This window comes from Indicator indicator, chromosome 31 (genome assembly GCF_027791375.1).
Source record: "Indicator indicator isolate 239-I01 chromosome 31, UM_Iind_1.1, whole genome shotgun sequence".
NCBI classification, from domain to species: domain Eukaryota; kingdom Metazoa; phylum Chordata; class Aves; order Piciformes; family Indicatoridae; genus Indicator; species Indicator indicator.
In genome coordinates, this window is record NC_072040.1 from 304,059 (window position 1) to 321,088 (window position 17,030).

At 40.9% G+C, this 17,030-nt stretch overlaps 1 protein-coding gene across 1 annotated transcript in view; it reads right to left on the reverse strand.

Annotated features, from left to right (window-relative positions):
• Window positions 1-15,384, reverse strand: part of ATP6V1H (ATPase H+ transporting V1 subunit H) — a 28,154-nt gene extending 12,770 nt beyond the window's left edge. The window contains exons 1-8 of the mRNA XM_054394611.1: window positions 15,354-15,384; window positions 13,807-13,933; window positions 10,850-10,952; window positions 9,760-9,849; window positions 6,412-6,525; window positions 5,359-5,463; window positions 4,204-4,257; window positions 1,000-1,097 (exon numbers count right to left, since the gene is read on the reverse strand). Of these exons, the coding sequence (XP_054250586.1) occupies window positions 1,000-1,097; window positions 4,204-4,257; window positions 5,359-5,463; window positions 6,412-6,525; window positions 9,760-9,849; window positions 10,850-10,952; window positions 13,807-13,910 (668 nt within the window). The 5' untranslated portion in view covers window positions 13,911-13,933; window positions 15,354-15,384. The remainder of the gene's footprint in view (window positions 1-999; window positions 1,098-4,203; window positions 4,258-5,358; window positions 5,464-6,411; window positions 6,526-9,759; window positions 9,850-10,849; window positions 10,953-13,806; window positions 13,934-15,353) is intronic.
• Between the last annotated feature and the right edge of the window lie 1,646 nt (window positions 15,385-17,030).

Consider the following 17,030-nt stretch of genomic DNA (forward strand, 5'->3'; position numbering starts at 1 on the left):
ACTGACGTAGTCTCACTTTAACAAGAGAGTTCTCAGAAAATGGTTTATAAATACAACAAAGCACCACCAGAGAAGCAATATCGTAAGATCTCCAAGAAGAAATCATGCAGAAGCTTTGTTGAGCTGAAGCAATTTACAAGTCCATTTGAGAGAAGCAAACCCAATTTAAAATGAAACAAAACCAAATCCAAACCCAAACATCCCAAACAATTACCAAGATCACTGCTGTCAGAATTAAGACAAATTCAAACCTGTCAGAACACAGGCTTACTGTAATGATTTAATAGTTTATTAAACAGCTTCCTTGGTGAAAAAGTTTCTTTTGATCATGTCACCTTGACACATGCATACACTTTTGAACTCTCACCTCACTGGCAACTTTGATTTCTCTCAATTTCAGAGCACAAGGATTTTTTTTTTTTCCCTTCAAGTGCAAATTGTATAGTTACCAGCCCCAATAGAAGCACACATGGCAAGAAAAGTGATTTGTAGACAGCCATTTTTTAAATAGGATGAGTGACAACATCCTAGCCTCCAGCAGAACTATTTATGAAGAGAATCTGGATAGAATAACAACATACTGGAAGCCATATGTAGCAAAAACAATTAGCTTAGCTCTAGAATGTTTCTCCTTTCACTAATATTTTCAGATAGAAAAACTCCAAACTGAAAGAAAAGGCAAAGCAGCAGCAACTCATCTTGTTAGTCTTTGTCCTACTAAGTGAGAAACAGAGCACCTTGAGCTAGGCAAATGGCTGCATTCCCCTTCAGCTATTTATTTCAGCAGCAATTCATGAGGAGTAAATTAGCATTAAAGCCTCAACATTAGTGCCTATATCTGCAAGTTCAATTTATTTGTATTCATGGTTGAAAACAAATAGGTTTTGTGTTCAAACAGAGCAGCTGTCTTTGCAAGAGAGTTCTGTTCCAGAAGAGCTCAGTGGGGAATGTGTCATTGTGTGTGCAGGTACAGCAATATAAAGTGAAATAAATGCTCACCAATTTACTCCATCTGCTTCTACCCACGCAAAGCGATATTCATTGACCCTGAGCATCAGCTGCAGACATCCAGCAACACACTGGACATACTGGGAACTCTGGGGGAAAAGAGCATTATCACTGCTTACAAAAAGAGTACTAAGTGCTCAAGTTCAATCTTCTCACCAGCATACTTTCCTTCACATTCCTTCAGCACACTTCCAAGTTAAAGACACTCACCCTTATGATGCTTTGTATCTCTGCATTTAAAGAAAAAAAGTCACAAAACAAGGTGGGAAGCAAAATATAAATGAAGTTTTAAATAGGAATGCAGTCTCATGCATGTGATACCACTTTACATTATCTTAGCAGATTTTTACTGCCCATCTGAACACACCTCCTTTCAGCAGCTATGAATTAAGACTGTCTTCTGTTTGATTAAACTGCCAGAGTCCTTCATCCACACCATCAATTTGTTGAACACACCATTTTGTTGAACAAGCTTTGCTAAATAAATCAGCAAACTGGTTACCAAGTTCAAAGAACTTTGCCAGAGGTTATGGTAAACAAAAAAAGGATTCTTGGGCCCAGGTTCTTCCCATTCCCCTCCTCCAACTCAAAGCAGCAGAGTACATCATAATTGTGTGTTTTCATAAATTCATACAATGGTTTAGGTTGGAAAGGGCCTTAAAGATCCCCCAGTTCCAGCCCCCTGCCATGGGCAGGAATACCTTCCAGGAGACCAGGTCACTCATGGCGTCATCCAACCTGGCCTTGAACACCTCCAGGGAGGGGGCATCCACAGCCTCCCTGGGCAACCTGTTGCAGTGTCTCACCACCCTCACTCTAAAGAATTTCTTCCCAATCTCCAGTCTAAATCCCCCGTCTGCAAGCTTCAACCCATTCCCTCTCATCCTATCTCTACAAGCCCTTGTAAAAAGTCCCTTCCTAGCAGGCCCCCTTCAGGGACTGGAAGGCTGCTATAAAAATCTCCCTGAAGCCTTCTTTTCTCCAGACTGAACAGCCCCAACTCTCTCAGGATGTCCCCATAGGGGAGGCTCTCCAGCCCTCTGATCATCTTTGTGGCCTTCCTCTGTACCCACTCCAGCAGTTCCTATGGTGGGGACAACAGAGTATGCCACACAAGTACCATGCTTATCATAATGGGATGTATGCTGATACAAAAGACACTACTAGAAAAGCAAGTACACAAAATCATCCCCAAAGTTTAGCTTTACATTTCAGCTTTTGTCTTCTTTTCCTTGAAAATTGAGCACAGATAAGAATATTAAGACTAAAACTTTCCCACCAAGAAAATGTTGTCAGATACACCACTGAATTCTATTTTCATCCTATAGGAACAGTCACAAAGAATCATTAAATAGCTTTTCATCTTTTAAAGCATCTACTTTATATGTTTCTGTTCAGAAGATGGGCTGCAGTTCCAAAAATGGAGCTTGGTCAACCCACTGGCCGTCCCACTATAGCAACACAAAGATCCCAAGGTACAACAGAAGTGACATTTTCTCCTCTCTTGCTCAGATTCTGGCATTAACTTCACTAATACTCAGATATGTTGCTGATAAAAGTGTTGGAAGTTTTTGTCTTTATAGAAAGGCTTTACTAAGCCTTGAAAGTCTTATGGGGTAGATCACTCAGTCAATGCAATGCCAAACTTCTCAAACATTTAACTGAATTCTTATTCAGACAATCCCATATGAAAAGAGAAAGAGACAATGAAAAGAATTCAAGACAAAGATCAATTATTTTCTGTTTCTCACCAGAGACCTTGACACAAAAACTGAGTCTGAATGTCAAGATTCAAATCATTATAGAGAATATTCATTTCCCTGGGTAGATATTCACACACCAGGCAAACACAACAGCCAGACAGCCCTCCCACCTCAAATAATGTATTAATTTATCTGCATTGCCAGGGTGCTACTGAACTTGGCTTTTTTTTTTTTTCTCTTCTTTTTTAAAGTCTGTCATAAAAGCATTCTCCTCTAACACAATTATAATTGCAATTTCAGGATAAATCCCAGCCTTCATTTCCTGCATCTCTAATTTACTCTGAAATAAATTAGTTAGGATCTGCCTGGAAATCCTGTACAAACTAGATCTGAAACCATAACACTAATGAAGTCAAGACAATACTCAGCCAACTTACATTACCCTTACAACACATCTGCACTTTCAGTTCTACTGCTTTGGACCTTGCAATGGTGAAGTACATCCATGCACTGCTACAGTACACTGAATACAGATTTCTGAGCAAGTCAGCAGTGCTCACAGATCCATACAAGTGGTGGTGTGTGCTGTAGAACCATTTACTCCTTCAAGGTTGCATGACCAAGGGCTGTCAGCCTAACAAAACCTAGCAGTGTGGCACACACAACCGCACATGAAATACTGATGTAGTTCAGCCTCTGTGCTCAGGCCATAATTTCAAACCTTATCCATGGTAAATGAGTAACACTCCATCTTTTGTATTTTAAACCTCAGTCAGGTGTAAGTTTAAGAGGTTTTCTCACAAGGGAGACGTTCCACTCCCTTCAACATCTTTGTGGCTCTGTGCTAAACTTCTCAAGCAGTTCTCTGAGGTCCTTCTTCAACTGTGGGGCCCAGAACTGGACACAATACCCCAGATACAGCCTCACCAGGGCAGAGTGGAAGGGGAAGAGAATCTTTCAACCTACTAACCACACCCATGCAACGTAACTACTGATGCAAAGAGGACCATCCATTTCCCCCTGAATTCAAGCTACTCAGATGTGAAAAGCTCACAGCTTTGAAAGGACTCCTGTAATTTCATTTCACACTACAGAGGGCGAGGGGTAGCATCAGCTTTAAAATCTGATGTGCCCCAAGTTCTGCACAACTGAAGAACCAAAAGCTTCTTAGTCTCTGGTTTCTGATAGTTCAGTGCTAAACAGTCAGTATTGTTCAAATATCAGTTCAAGTTTTCACAAAGAATCCTAGATACATCTTCAGCTCCAACAACTCAAACCAGCTTATCAAATGCATCCTTCCACCGGCAGCATTTTCCGTGGAATCGCTGGTTTAAAGCTCCTTTTGTTTCTTGGCGCCACCACCTGGCTGTCCAACAGTTGTGACTCCAGGTACTTCCCATCACCCCGACCAGAACGTCTCTGCCCCTTAATCCCAGCAGTGGGTATCACCTGCTCAAAACCGCAAATGGACAGATTTCAAAGATCTACTCACATCACTTGTGGAGACTGCTCCTGCTTCCACAGAACCCCCTGAACCACGCAGTTTCTACCACAAAAAGAAACAGGTCAAATCAGAGCTGTCCTCCAGCCTTTCAGGCACTTGTTACCAAATTCCTTTCAATTCTCCCATCTCTCTAGTCACAGAAACAAAAGATTAATCTACTAGATACTCTTCCTGCTCAATATATTGTGATAATATATTGTATTCATTTCCCCCACACAATCATATCTAGCAGAATATGCTTCAGGCTGATCCTAGTGTATTTAGTTTATCTATTTTTTATTATTAAGTGTGGATTTACTCAAGACCTTTATCCATCTTCATCTTAGAATAACAAAACTTTTCTTGAACCTTCCTGAAGTAAACTACAACTTTAAGATTCTTCCTCCAGATTAAAACAAAACCCCATACAAAACCAACAACAAAAATCCCACAGCAACCAAAAAAACCAAACACCACGAAAAACCCAAACACAAACCACAAGAAACAAAAAAAACAACAAAATTTGTTTCTCTCCTCTCCAGAGTCCTCTTCAGCTACAACACTACCTCAGGGAATGAAAAAAAAAAAAAAAAATCACTGGGTTTTACTAAAGATTTAATTATTTGAGATTTTTCCCTTCATACATGGGAGAACAATTCAGCTTTGAAGGACAAGGCAGAAGTAAATGAGCTTATACTGAGCTCACATCAAAAATACTGTCCAGATAAGTGAAGATTTATATAGTTTCAGTAGACAGGACTAAAATAGAAAAGCTTTTTATTACAATAAACTGGAACAATAAAGTTTTGAGATTAGCATTTTTCTCCCACAGGATTTTTATTCCCAGCAACAAGTGCTGAGGAACAAAACAATACAGGGAAACAAAACCAAAAACATCTTTTTAGTGTCAAAAACAAAACAAAAAATGTTAATCAACAAAAAACATGACAAAAAGGCTTATTTTTATTTACATTTTGAGGACTACAATAGAAAATAAAATTTATTGTTTTACATGTTTGAATAAAAGATAGTTAGCTTTAAAAATGACAAAGTAAAATTTCATTTTAAAATGCAAATACAACAAACAAACCAACCTTGTTTGAACATCCTTGAACAAAGTTTCCTAAGCCACTGTAATGTTTATAAACAGCAGCAGTTTTTTACCTGTGAACTGAGCTGAGTTTTAATCCAGTTGAAATAGTAATTCAAGTCACTGCCTTCCATAAGCTCCCTCCCCCAAGCAGCCAGTTTGGCAATAATTCTTGCTGCCTGAAAAAGAATGCAAATCAGATTTTTTTCAAACACAGCAATTTCAGGATTCAGTGAGATGTCCTGCAAGCTCTGGAAACCAATTTCAGGTAAAAGATGGCCCTGTACAGAAACCTCCCTGTTTTATATGCAGGGATCTCTTCATCCTAGTAATTCTGTCTGTTCAGTTTTCTGCTGCTTCTACTTCCTATAACTGATTATTGACTGGGAGCTGTGATAAAAGTTCTTTTCCTAGTTATGTCTTACTGTGCTTAATTCTAAAATTCCTGCTTTCCTGAGTTTTTTAATCCTGTTCTAATCTCCTCCCAAAGAAAAAAGAAAACAGGGTAAATAAATAATGTCACTTTTTTTTCTGGTGCTGAAGAGCAACAAAGCTGGTGAAGGAGAATAAGTCTTACCAAGAGCAACTGAAGGAGCTGGGGCTACTTAGTTTGAGGAAGAGGAGGCTAAGGGAAGACCTCATTGCTCTCTACAATGACCTGAAAGGACATTGTAGAGAGGTTGGTGCTGGTCTCTTCCCACAGGTAATTAGCAATAGAACAAGAGGGAATGGTCTCAACTGCATCAGGGGAGGTTTAGACTGGACATGAGGAAAAAAAAAATCTTTTCACAGAAAGAGTGGTCAGGCATTGGAATGGGCTGCCCAGGGAGATGGTTGTGTTTAAAAGTTGTTTAGATGTGATGCTTGGAGGATATGGTTTAGGGGTCAACTTTGCAGAGCAGGATCAGTGGTTGGACTTGATCCCAGGGGTCTTTTCCAACCTCAGTGATTCTATGATTTTCTATGACGTGGTTAAGGGAAGCTCGTCTCAAAACTGACTCATCTAGATTGCAAGAGGAAAACTTTCCAGTCCAGGTAGTAATTCAGCTTCAAACTCTAACATCTCCTAAAGAAAACTAAAGCCAGCATTTTTTTCCTCTCCAGAGACAAGTCCACTCCAAACTTACCATATGCACAGTGAAAAGATCTTGGCGGTTCAGCATGGGCAGGAAGTAGGACCACGCAGTGTTTTTACCACGTTTTGCATAATCAAAGAAGATAGAAACACGCTGATGGTTCTCCTGTAAGAATTGGCAGAAGTGGAAAGCTGACAGACTTGTAAAAGGACTGGACAGAAAGCAGTTCTTTGTTCCTCTGGCATACATTATCAGAGTGTAGCCTGGCTTGTAACAGCCCATGGAAATTGCTCGGTTTGACAATTGTGGATCATTTCAGCACTCCACCATTAAGGTTCATTTCAGTTCATTTCAGCACTCCAACACTAAGGTTAGCGATTTGGGTGGGCAGAGAACAACAACTCTGAAACAATAAGGTGCAGCTCTGATCTCAGCACTCGCTGAAGTCAAAATGGATGCATCCTTTTGAGCAAGTAAAAGGAGAAATGAGAGACAAGCTAACTATTGTCATTTTCCAGAGGAACACTACTCTTCATCCAATCCATTACGCTTGAATTAAGTCCACACATCATCTTCCATGTATTGCTATGCTCACAGAAAAGCCTGCTGTTGAACTTGGCTGCCTGGGCTACAAGTGACTCTGGAGCATTAAGCTAGCCCTGCTTCTCCATTCCTCTCCATAGCAAGAGAGCTCTTCTCTCCCAGATGAGGCTGCAACTGAGTCAGTAGTTCTCAGGCAACCTGCGTATCTAGGAGAGGACACAGCCACCAGAATTCTGTTCTCCAGGGCTTCCAGGCTGAACTAAGTACCTGAACCTGGGCTCTGTGCACAGTTTCTTCAAGCATTTCACCTAATAACCATTGTGAAATGCAACTGTTCCCACTCCTCAAAAGAGACTAGATAAGAGGCCATGCAAACCTCAAGGACAAAGAGCTCTGCTGTTTCCTAGTAGCCCAGAATAGAGAGAGTCTTCCAGAAAAGGCTATACCTGGATTCTTGCCTTTTCCTCAGCATTTCCATATACTTTGTTGCCTGGTGAACCATACACTTTTACTTTAAAGAGATCTCTTCCCAAGTCAACCTACTACAACCAATAGACACCTCCTATCAAGGAATGCAAAACTGTCTGAAACTCTGCAATTGGGAAAGTCTCATGAGAACAGCATCTCAGACTCTACTACCTAGTGATTTTCATTTTCCAGCTCCCCTAGCTGAAGGGCTTTCCTCCATCGATTCAGCACCCTGTTATTAACTGTATGGACCAAGACTCAGCCAGGCAAGCTTGCTTACTGGGATATGATCCATTAAGCACAAGATGTATCTATGATCCAAACAGTGGCATCTTACTAAGCATCAGATTTCACCAAAAGTACAAAAATTACTGCACGACACAGGCTGCACATTGCTGTCCTGATCACTGACTGGGGAAGGTTGAGTGTCATTAGCTATCTGACAGCCACAGCCCTTAACAGTGATTAATGCCCTAGAAGGAACATGTCAAAAAGCACTCAAAAATCCTCATAAAAATTTTTGTTCAGCCTATGACAAAATTTTTTAAGGTAAGATGTCAGGAACACAGTGCCTTGGCGGAGAGCCTCTGCTCTGTGAGGATGGGCTTGATGAAAAATGGCAGTTTAATCAAATCACAGTTAGCATCCACACTTGTGCTGCACAGTCTGGCTAAAAAGATCAGAAATAACTACGTCAGTGAGTTCAGTTTACAACACAGCTAAGGAAGAGACAGGTCTGGAAGCAGAAAAGCTGAAATAACTTCAACATGGTGCCTGTCAGAAGACTGGTCTGGTTTGCTGCTAAGGTGCTGGATAAAAACAAGGGGGAAGGAGTAGAGAACTGCCTGAAACACCTAGTGCTGTGCCATCCCAGGAAGCTACTGACTACCCCCACAAAGAGGAAATCCTGAACATCTCACATCAACAGTTGAATAATTTAGCATCTTCCACTTCTGTCAAAGCCTAACACAGCTCACTCAGGTGGTACTGCTGCCTGCACCAGCTGCAGCACAGGTTCTTAAGGATTTCACAAGCAACAGGCTGTGCAGTGTGACAAGGTCATTAACCCAGAGAAACTGTTCCAAGTACTTATCATATAAATAGAGTAAGAAATGTTTCCTCAGGGAATGCTAACATTTCCTCCAGCATGCAAAAACTCTCCACCTTCAGTAATAAGCAGAATGGTGATATTTTTATAAGGCAATCACATTCACTTCACTTCTTCCAGCCACCCAAAGAAATCTTTCTTAAAACAATAATCAAACCTGTAAGTACCACTGGTGGGACAACCCTAGACACCTGGGTAGGCTTCTGGGGTGCTCCAGACACTTCAAATGATTTTTATAACCTCACAAGGAAAGCATAAGTAGACAACAGAAGAATCACAGACAGTCATTAGCAACACAGACAAGAGCTGGTTACTGTTACCTATGGTAGTTTCTATAAGTTTCAGCTACCCAAATTAGGTTGCAAATATTCTTTATCTCATGGAACTGCAGCAAACATCCTTGCTCAAAACAATTTCACTGAAAGAATGAGTGACACTATGACAGACTGCATCCTTGAGCACTTTCTCACTTAAAAAAAATCTTTGCAGGTACTGAATTAAGACTACTTGGCCAAAGACAGGAGACTTCACACCCACTGTTGTGGATTCTTCTGTCTATGCAGCCTGCATGAAGCTCAGCTAAAGACTCAATGGCCAATATGCTGCTTTCTGACAACAACCTTACACCCTGAACCTGTGCAACCAAGGGTTCAGAAGGCAGCTCTGACACCATGCTCTACCATGTGAGCATGACCAAAAGAACACCTAAGTCCCATTTCAGCCTTGTCTAGTGGAGACATAGAGGGTTAGGAAGCCCTAGGATGATGACATACAGATGCCTGCACACAAGCCCTTTATGCCAGCAGCAGGATATCCCTGAATAATGAAATCACAGAGAACTGCAAAAACCAGTGCAGCCTTTCAGCTACTGAAGCTAAACTTCTGAAGTGAAAGAAGCATCCATTTCACACAAAAGCAAAAGATACCCTGTGCACCAAGTATTTCCAGCATATGAACACAGATATGCAAGACTAAGTTGCCCATACAACTTCAGGTCAAACATTTAATTTCTGAAGACAAGAACTGAATATTTCAAAGAATATTTTTAATACAGTTTGACAAACACCTGAATTAAGGCCCCGTCCCTGGAGAAATTCAAGATCAGACTTGATGCAGCCCTGGGCAGCCTGATCTAGTTGGAGGTGTCCCTGCTCACAGCAGGGGGGTTGGACAAGATGACTTCTGAGGGTCCCTTCCAACCCAATGCAATCTCTGAATCAGGCTTAGGAAACATTCAAACATGCATTTAAACATTTAAACAGGAGAGATTATTGACCTACTTGCAGCATATCATCAACCATTGTCAGAATGTACTGCACTGTCTGTTCCTTGGAGATATGAGTCATCAAGTTTATAAATGTTTTAGCACACTAGAAAAATAAGAGAGATATTAAAATTAATATTAGCAATTGTCTTCAGTCCTTTTGATAATATAAGGCAGGACTTCATTAATTCACAGTTAAGTCTTACATAAGCATTGAGCATCCCAAAATCTTATTCTACTGCAGTAAGAGATGAATACATTTGACATATTACAAAGAAAATTTTCTGTCACCCTTCACAAATTGTTTTATGGCTTTCAAATGAAATAAATACTCACTAGTGAAAGTCAGCAAGATGTTTTGTTGAAAGACTGATGAGGAAATCTCCATCAGTGTGGGTTTTTTTCCCACCAAGTAAACTGACAAAACCACAGCAAACTTGGACATGGTATAAGAAACTTTCAGCAGGGACAAGAGGTGACTCTCACCCATTCAATTCTATGCAGTGTAGACAAATCTTTGTTCTGTTTTCTGCCTCCTGAACAACTCTACAGTTCCAGTAAATAATAGTCACAACACTACATTTTACACTTCCTCCTTCCCCTTCACCAGTCAACTGAAAGACAAATGGAAGTCTGAACTGCCAGACTGATTATACAATGGCACATAATGTTCACAATTTATACTTTTGTCACCATGCAAATTATGGTCCCTCACATATAGCAGGGCCATCTACCAATCTTCCATCAGCTCTGTCCAGTGCAGGTATCTCATCTCTCACCATGCCTAAAATGACACTAGACATCTATGCAGCAGTCAGTGGACTCTGGTGCTAGAGCTATATGACAATTGTCCAGCTAGCTGAGTGGAAATCTCACTGGCAGTAGCCCACATGAGTCAGTCAGATGACATTTAATTACTTAGTAGGTTTTTAAGAAGAATGCCCACCCTATGTGTAGGGAAAATAAATAAATAAATACATGACCATGATGGCAAATTTTGTATTTTTCCCATAACATCTTAACTGCACGCAGCCAACAATAGGATAGATTTGGTACAAAACCTTCCACCCTCCTCCCCAAAATACAGATTATTAAAAGGAAGTTACTTGATTGCCTTCTGTTTGCAACAACTCCTGTTTTTCTTCTGGATTTCTTTTCTGTTCAAATTTTTGAATAAACTCACAGTCTTCACCTGAAATCATCTGCCCTCTGAAAGGCAAAAATTCAAACTGTAAGCAACATGAACAGTAAGTTATTGCAAACTGTGCTGGGTTTAAGTGACAAGGATCTGGTAGCAGGAGGGCTGCAGGAGTGGTTTCTATAAGAAAACACCAGAAGCAGCCCCCTTGTCAGACAGGTTCAGTTCCAGGGCAGACCCACCACTGGCCAAAGCTGAGCCACTCCTTCATAATAGATTTTATTAAAGAGTAAAAACCTGCTGCATAACAGCAGCCAGGAGAGAGCAGTGAGAATACATGAGAGAAATAACTCTGCAGACACCAATGTCAGTGAAGGAGGAGAAGGTGCTCCAGGCACCCAAGCAGCGATCCTCCCCTGCAGCCCATGGTGAAGACCATAATGAAGGTTTTATTTTCCAACCTATATGAAGCGCTTCAAAGGATTTAACAGCTTTGTAAACATGCTTTTAATCTTTCATCAGTGATTTCATATATCTGATTAATAGTTTTAGGAGTTTCTAATGCAGCCATTTCCATTAATCTCATTTTTCAATTGAAATAACTGATAAAAACTGATCTAAAACCATAAAAACATTAAAAAAAAAAAAGAGTAAAGCAGCCTCAGACAGCTGCTACCTGTTACTACAATGCTATTTTTTCCCCTCACTCCCTCTTCAAAGACTCCTTCAAGCAAACAATGCAAGCAACCAAAACTTCCCCCTTATCCTTCTCCTAACGGCCATTTTTTTTTTTCATTTTCCACAATGTGTCTACACAGCCTTTTGTCAACAGATAAAAGTCACTTGGACTTGAGACACTAAGGCCTGCCTTTGAGAGCACAAGCCACAGGAGAGTAAACTGAACCTATGCAAGATTTAGAAAGCATGATTTTCTAAGACAATCAGTTTTAAAGCCTCTTGGTCTTGAGATGATTCAGAAACTTGTGATTCCTTCTTTTTATTATGCATTTCCTCCAGCAGCTCTTGTTCCTTTTTTTGTTTGAATGATTTAACAGAAGTCATTCTGGAGGTTGGGAGGGGGGTTGTTTGGCTTAATTTGGGGGTTGTTGAGGTTTGTAAATATCAAAATTTGATGGTATCTACAGGAAACATGAAAGCATCATGTCAAGGCATAACTTCCTTTATCCAGGGAACTGCAGTACTTCACATGTACCTACAGGACATTTATTTTATGCAAACAACTGTTTTAACATTACAAAATTAGAACAGCTGAATGTACTTGCTACAAGATCAGACAAATTAAAAACAAAATTAAAACAAAAAAAGCCACCACACTCCCACACACTACAAGTGAGGAAGCTTCTCCCTTTCTTCTAAGGCAAGGCTGGCTTTTAAAGTCCAAGATATTTAACTTGCTTTATAAGGTTCCCCTACTCCTAGGAAAATAGATGTTTGTTTTTTTTTTAACATCAGAATTCACAGGCATTAACACAAAGCACTTGAAGACACATGGGGAAGTAAGAACAAATTATCCATCAGGTATCTCACCTGATTAAATATGAAGTCTTATCAAATGCTGTCTGCCTAGAGAACCTACAGCGTGCTAAGATGCAAGTTGCAGTCTGACACAAGTTCACTTTTTTACTGCCCTTAGAAAGCAAAAATCAAATTTGCTCCAAGCAAGCTAACAGCCTCTACAGACACTGTGACACTCTAAGGCAAAGGCTGAAAGCAACCACACAGGACAACTGCAGAGGGCATCACCACCTCTAAACTCTTAGAAGTGTCAAAATCCAAAGGTCTGTACAGAACTAATGGACTCAACTACATGTAGTTAGACCTACACTTTGCCTTTCACTGTTCCAGATTTTCCTACTTTCTTCTTTCTCAGACAGAAACCCTAACGGGAATTCAACACAAAGTGTAAATTTTAGCATAAAAAAGAAATTCTTTTCCACAGCTGTCATACCTAACTATTTCACTTTTGTGCTAACAGTATACACATAAAACATCCCAAATCATCAGTTGTGTGTTAGCAGCTTGTCATTTAGTTTACAGTTATAACCTTCAGAGATGGAATATATAATATGCCAGTTAATCTTTAGCTTGAACTGACTCCACAAGTCAGGCTACTACAGTCCAACCAACTACTAGCAAGCCATTTGAGTTTGCACTGAAGAACAGAGAGAGCAGAAAAGAACTTCAAAATGCCTTCCCATGTGACCCAGACTCCAATGCTGCTGTGAGTGGTGCAACCTTTAAAGCATCTTATACATATAAAACTGTCACAGACAGATTAATCTCACTAGCCTGTTATTATAACCTGAAACCACTGGAGAAGCAGTAAAACAAGACTATCCCATACTCAGACTGAGAGCTAACAGCTGTACTCCCACTTTCATCCTAAATAACTGAAATCTACTGCTCACTTGCCACTAGGACAGCTCAGGAACAGCTGCTCCTGATTCTCCAGGACACACTTACTATCAGATGGGTAACAGGGCATGCAGTACCAGCAATACAATTTTATTCACACACAAGGCATTTTAGCAACACAGATAACACACCTGTATGACAACATTTACTGCAAACTTTTATTACATCAGTGCTTGCCCAATAAGGATAAAACCAAGACCAATGTTTGAATGATAAGGAAAAAAAAAAGTTTTACCACACATTCATGCAAATATATTTTTTTAATTACAACATCCAGTTCACAGAAGTAGAGTTCCCTTTCTTGTAACAAATCATAAGACAAATTTTCCCCAATCATTTCCATTTAATGCCAACTTTTTCCAATGCTTTCATGGGCCCAAGAGAGAACGTTCCTCGCTGAAACCTAATGTCCCAATGTTACCCAAAAAGTCTAACATTGAAAAAAGAAAGGAGCAAAAAAGGAACAAATTATGAGTAGTTTTTACTTACTGAAGATATGACTGCCAGTTTACTTTGTTTGCCCGAACCTCAGCAGCTTTGGCAGCAATGATGTTTGTTGGGACAGCAGCATCTACAGCACCTCGGATATCCATCTTAACTGGTAATTAAAATGTACCTACAAATGCAAGCCAAATTGGAGACCTCTTATTAAAGAGCAGAATTTATGTCCAATACTTTAAAGGAAAATCTGTTTCAGGTGTCTCACTCTATAAAACATCTCTCCATACTTTCTGAAATCAAAGTGTTATACAGTAGCTGAACTGTGACTTCTCTGAAACAAACCAAAAGTAAGTAAATTGACAACCTAAAGTGTAATCAATTACAAGTTTGCTACAATCAAAGATATACCCCATTACTAAATAACTCCTAGTCTTGTATCTCCAAGCAATCAAATCAAGTTATTTGAACTAAACCCATTTTTCTGCAATGCCCAAGTAGCCCTACAGATAACAGGAGCCATCTTCCTTCCAAATCAGGACTGATGATAGGATTTAAAAATTCAATGTACACTTCCCCAGCCCCCAGTAAATTAGGACTGATTTTGTTTAGGTATTTGTCTAAGAGTCCTTAGACACTTGAACACGTGAACAACAGCTTCAGAAAAGAAATGCAAGTTATATAAACTAAAAAAAAAAATTACATGGATTAACAAGAAAATTCAAATCATCGCTATTCAGAAACCAAACTGAAAACTAAATACAAACACAAGCTCTTCATTGGGACATACATTACCACTCTGACCTTCACCACTTCTCCTTTCTCCTTCCTTCATGGGTTAATCTCCACCTGACTTTGATGCCAAAACAAGAAGTGTGTTTGCAGAGGCTTCAGACCCAGCTGGAGCAGGAATTCCTTACAGTTTAAACTGCACCAAGCCCCTTCAGACTGATTGTTTATGGACTTTTTTTTGCTCCCTTTACAGAAGCAAGAGCAAACTGGTACATTCTGCCTCATCCTTAATAAACATACTTCGTTTGTATGACTGAATGAAAAGATGATTATAACAGGAAAAAAAAAAAAAAAAAAAAAAAAAAAGAAGGAACTACCCTGAACAAATGAAGCAGCAAAACTCTCCTTCCCGTGAATCTACTTCAGCGAGCACACGACCATAAAGACAGCACCCTTTACTATGTCCTTCAACAACCACTGATGATTTCCCAGCTCTTACATGACCCAGACAGAGCCGTTTAAACATTCCTCGGGCCGCAGAGAAGGGCAGGGTAGGTCATACCGGGTCCAGGAGTAGGCAAGCGATAGAAACTAACCGAAAAAGTCGAGAGGCGCCTAGGAGAAAGGGGAAGGGAACAAAACACTTGGCCCCTGTCCTGTCGCTCCCTACACAGGCCCAAAGACAAAATCGCCTCCTAAGAGGGCCCAAACCCTTGACGAAGCCACAGCACCAGACAAAGCCCTTCGTGACGGTCCCGGGCCCAACAAAGCCCCCGTGAGAGGCCGTGCGACAGTACACCCCCACCCCGGGACCCCTCACCCTCCCATGCCCGCGGCGAACAGGGCCGGAGACAGCTCCCACTCACCCCAGGGGCACGCTGGGCGGGTGAGAGCTGTGGGAAGGAGAAAGAGAAGGCTGCGGGAGGCCCGGGGATGCCCGTGTACCCAACGGGCCCCGCCGCCGCTCGCCGCAGCTCTCCACAGCAGCTCCGTAACGGCCGCCGTCATGTGACGCCTCTTCACCTGACCGCGACGGTGGCCTCCGAGGGACAAATCACCCCCGGCGCGCTCCGCCCCGCTGCTGGGTGCAGGCGGCCGTTAGGGTGCGGTTACCGGCACTCCCCAACCCGTGCCGGGCTTAGGAGTTTGGCGTTAGTCGTGTGTGTGCGTGGCTCTAGGCGTTTAGTGGTGTATTCGTGTTTGAATGTGTATTTATACACACACATATATACATGTGTATATGCATGTGTTTTTATATGCATATATTTTATAAACATATATTTATTAACACAAATATGTGTGTTTTCGTTTCAGGTGCACAGATTTATTTGTAGGCACACACACCTGCCTCATCCCTGGAATTATTTCAGGTCAGATTGTCTGAGGCTTAGAACAACCTGCTCTAGTTGAAGTTGTCCCTGCTCGGTGCATGGAGATTGAACTAGATCATCAACCAGAAAGTTGATTTGAATCTGATCTTTATTTCAGTGCTGAGTGACAGAATAGAGACTTATTTTAATCAGTTCCTCTTTTACAAGTGTTTGTAGCTTCTATCCCTGGTATTTTGCATTTCCTGCTTCTGCTCTGCCTTTTTATGGCTTGTCTCACTCGTCACTTGTGTTTGGAGTCCAGCATCAGGCATATGGAAGAAGCACATTCACCTTTTCCACAGCCATTTCAAACCACATTACAAATGATGAGACAAACAAAACCAGAGCACAAAGGGCTTACAAGGAACACGAGTTGCAGGGATTTTTAAATGAGACTTGCAAAATTGCAGAACCATAGAATCATTTTGGTGGGAAAAGACCTTTGTGATCATTGAGTCCAACCAGTATCTAATTCTACTAAGTCTGGTGCTAAACCATGTCCTTCAGCACCACATCTCTGTGTCCTTTAAATACCTCCAGGGATGGGGATTCAACCACCTCCCTGGGCAGTCTGTTCCAGTGTTTGAGAATCTTTTTGGTCAAGAAGTTTCTTCAGTAATGAAGGCATCAAAAGCCTATGCAGTGGTCCTACAAGCCCTTAGCTAAGCTGGAGACACAACAGGCTTTCCTTCATGAAATTTCCTCAATTGTCCACAATGATACTTCTGCCCAACCCCCAAAGTGTCCCAGCACTTACTACTGACAGCATAGTAAGTAGAGAAAAACAAATTCATGGTTTCAGTTTGGTGCCCAGTGTGATCTTTTATTTAGAGCCTGCTTTAGGTCATGTGTTCCTTTTCATAGCAGATTTTTTTTTTTTCTGAATTGTACCACCTGCAGGAGTCCAGCACCATCCATTCAGTCTGGGTAAAAGGACAATTTGCCATTTGCAGTGGAAATTTGATATTACAGCAACATGGTAATTTTTCAAGAGAAAAGAGCTTTGAAAAGCTGTGGTTTGGCATGTTGACTTTGTCATAATGGCAGCCCCTGGCTTTACTGTTCATTTCACAGGTGGTTGAGAGGCTACAGTAAAAAATATTTTCTGTCCCCTTGGAGTGAGGTGTAATGGATGAAATCATGCATTTGCTAAATTGGCAGAAAGAGAAAGGC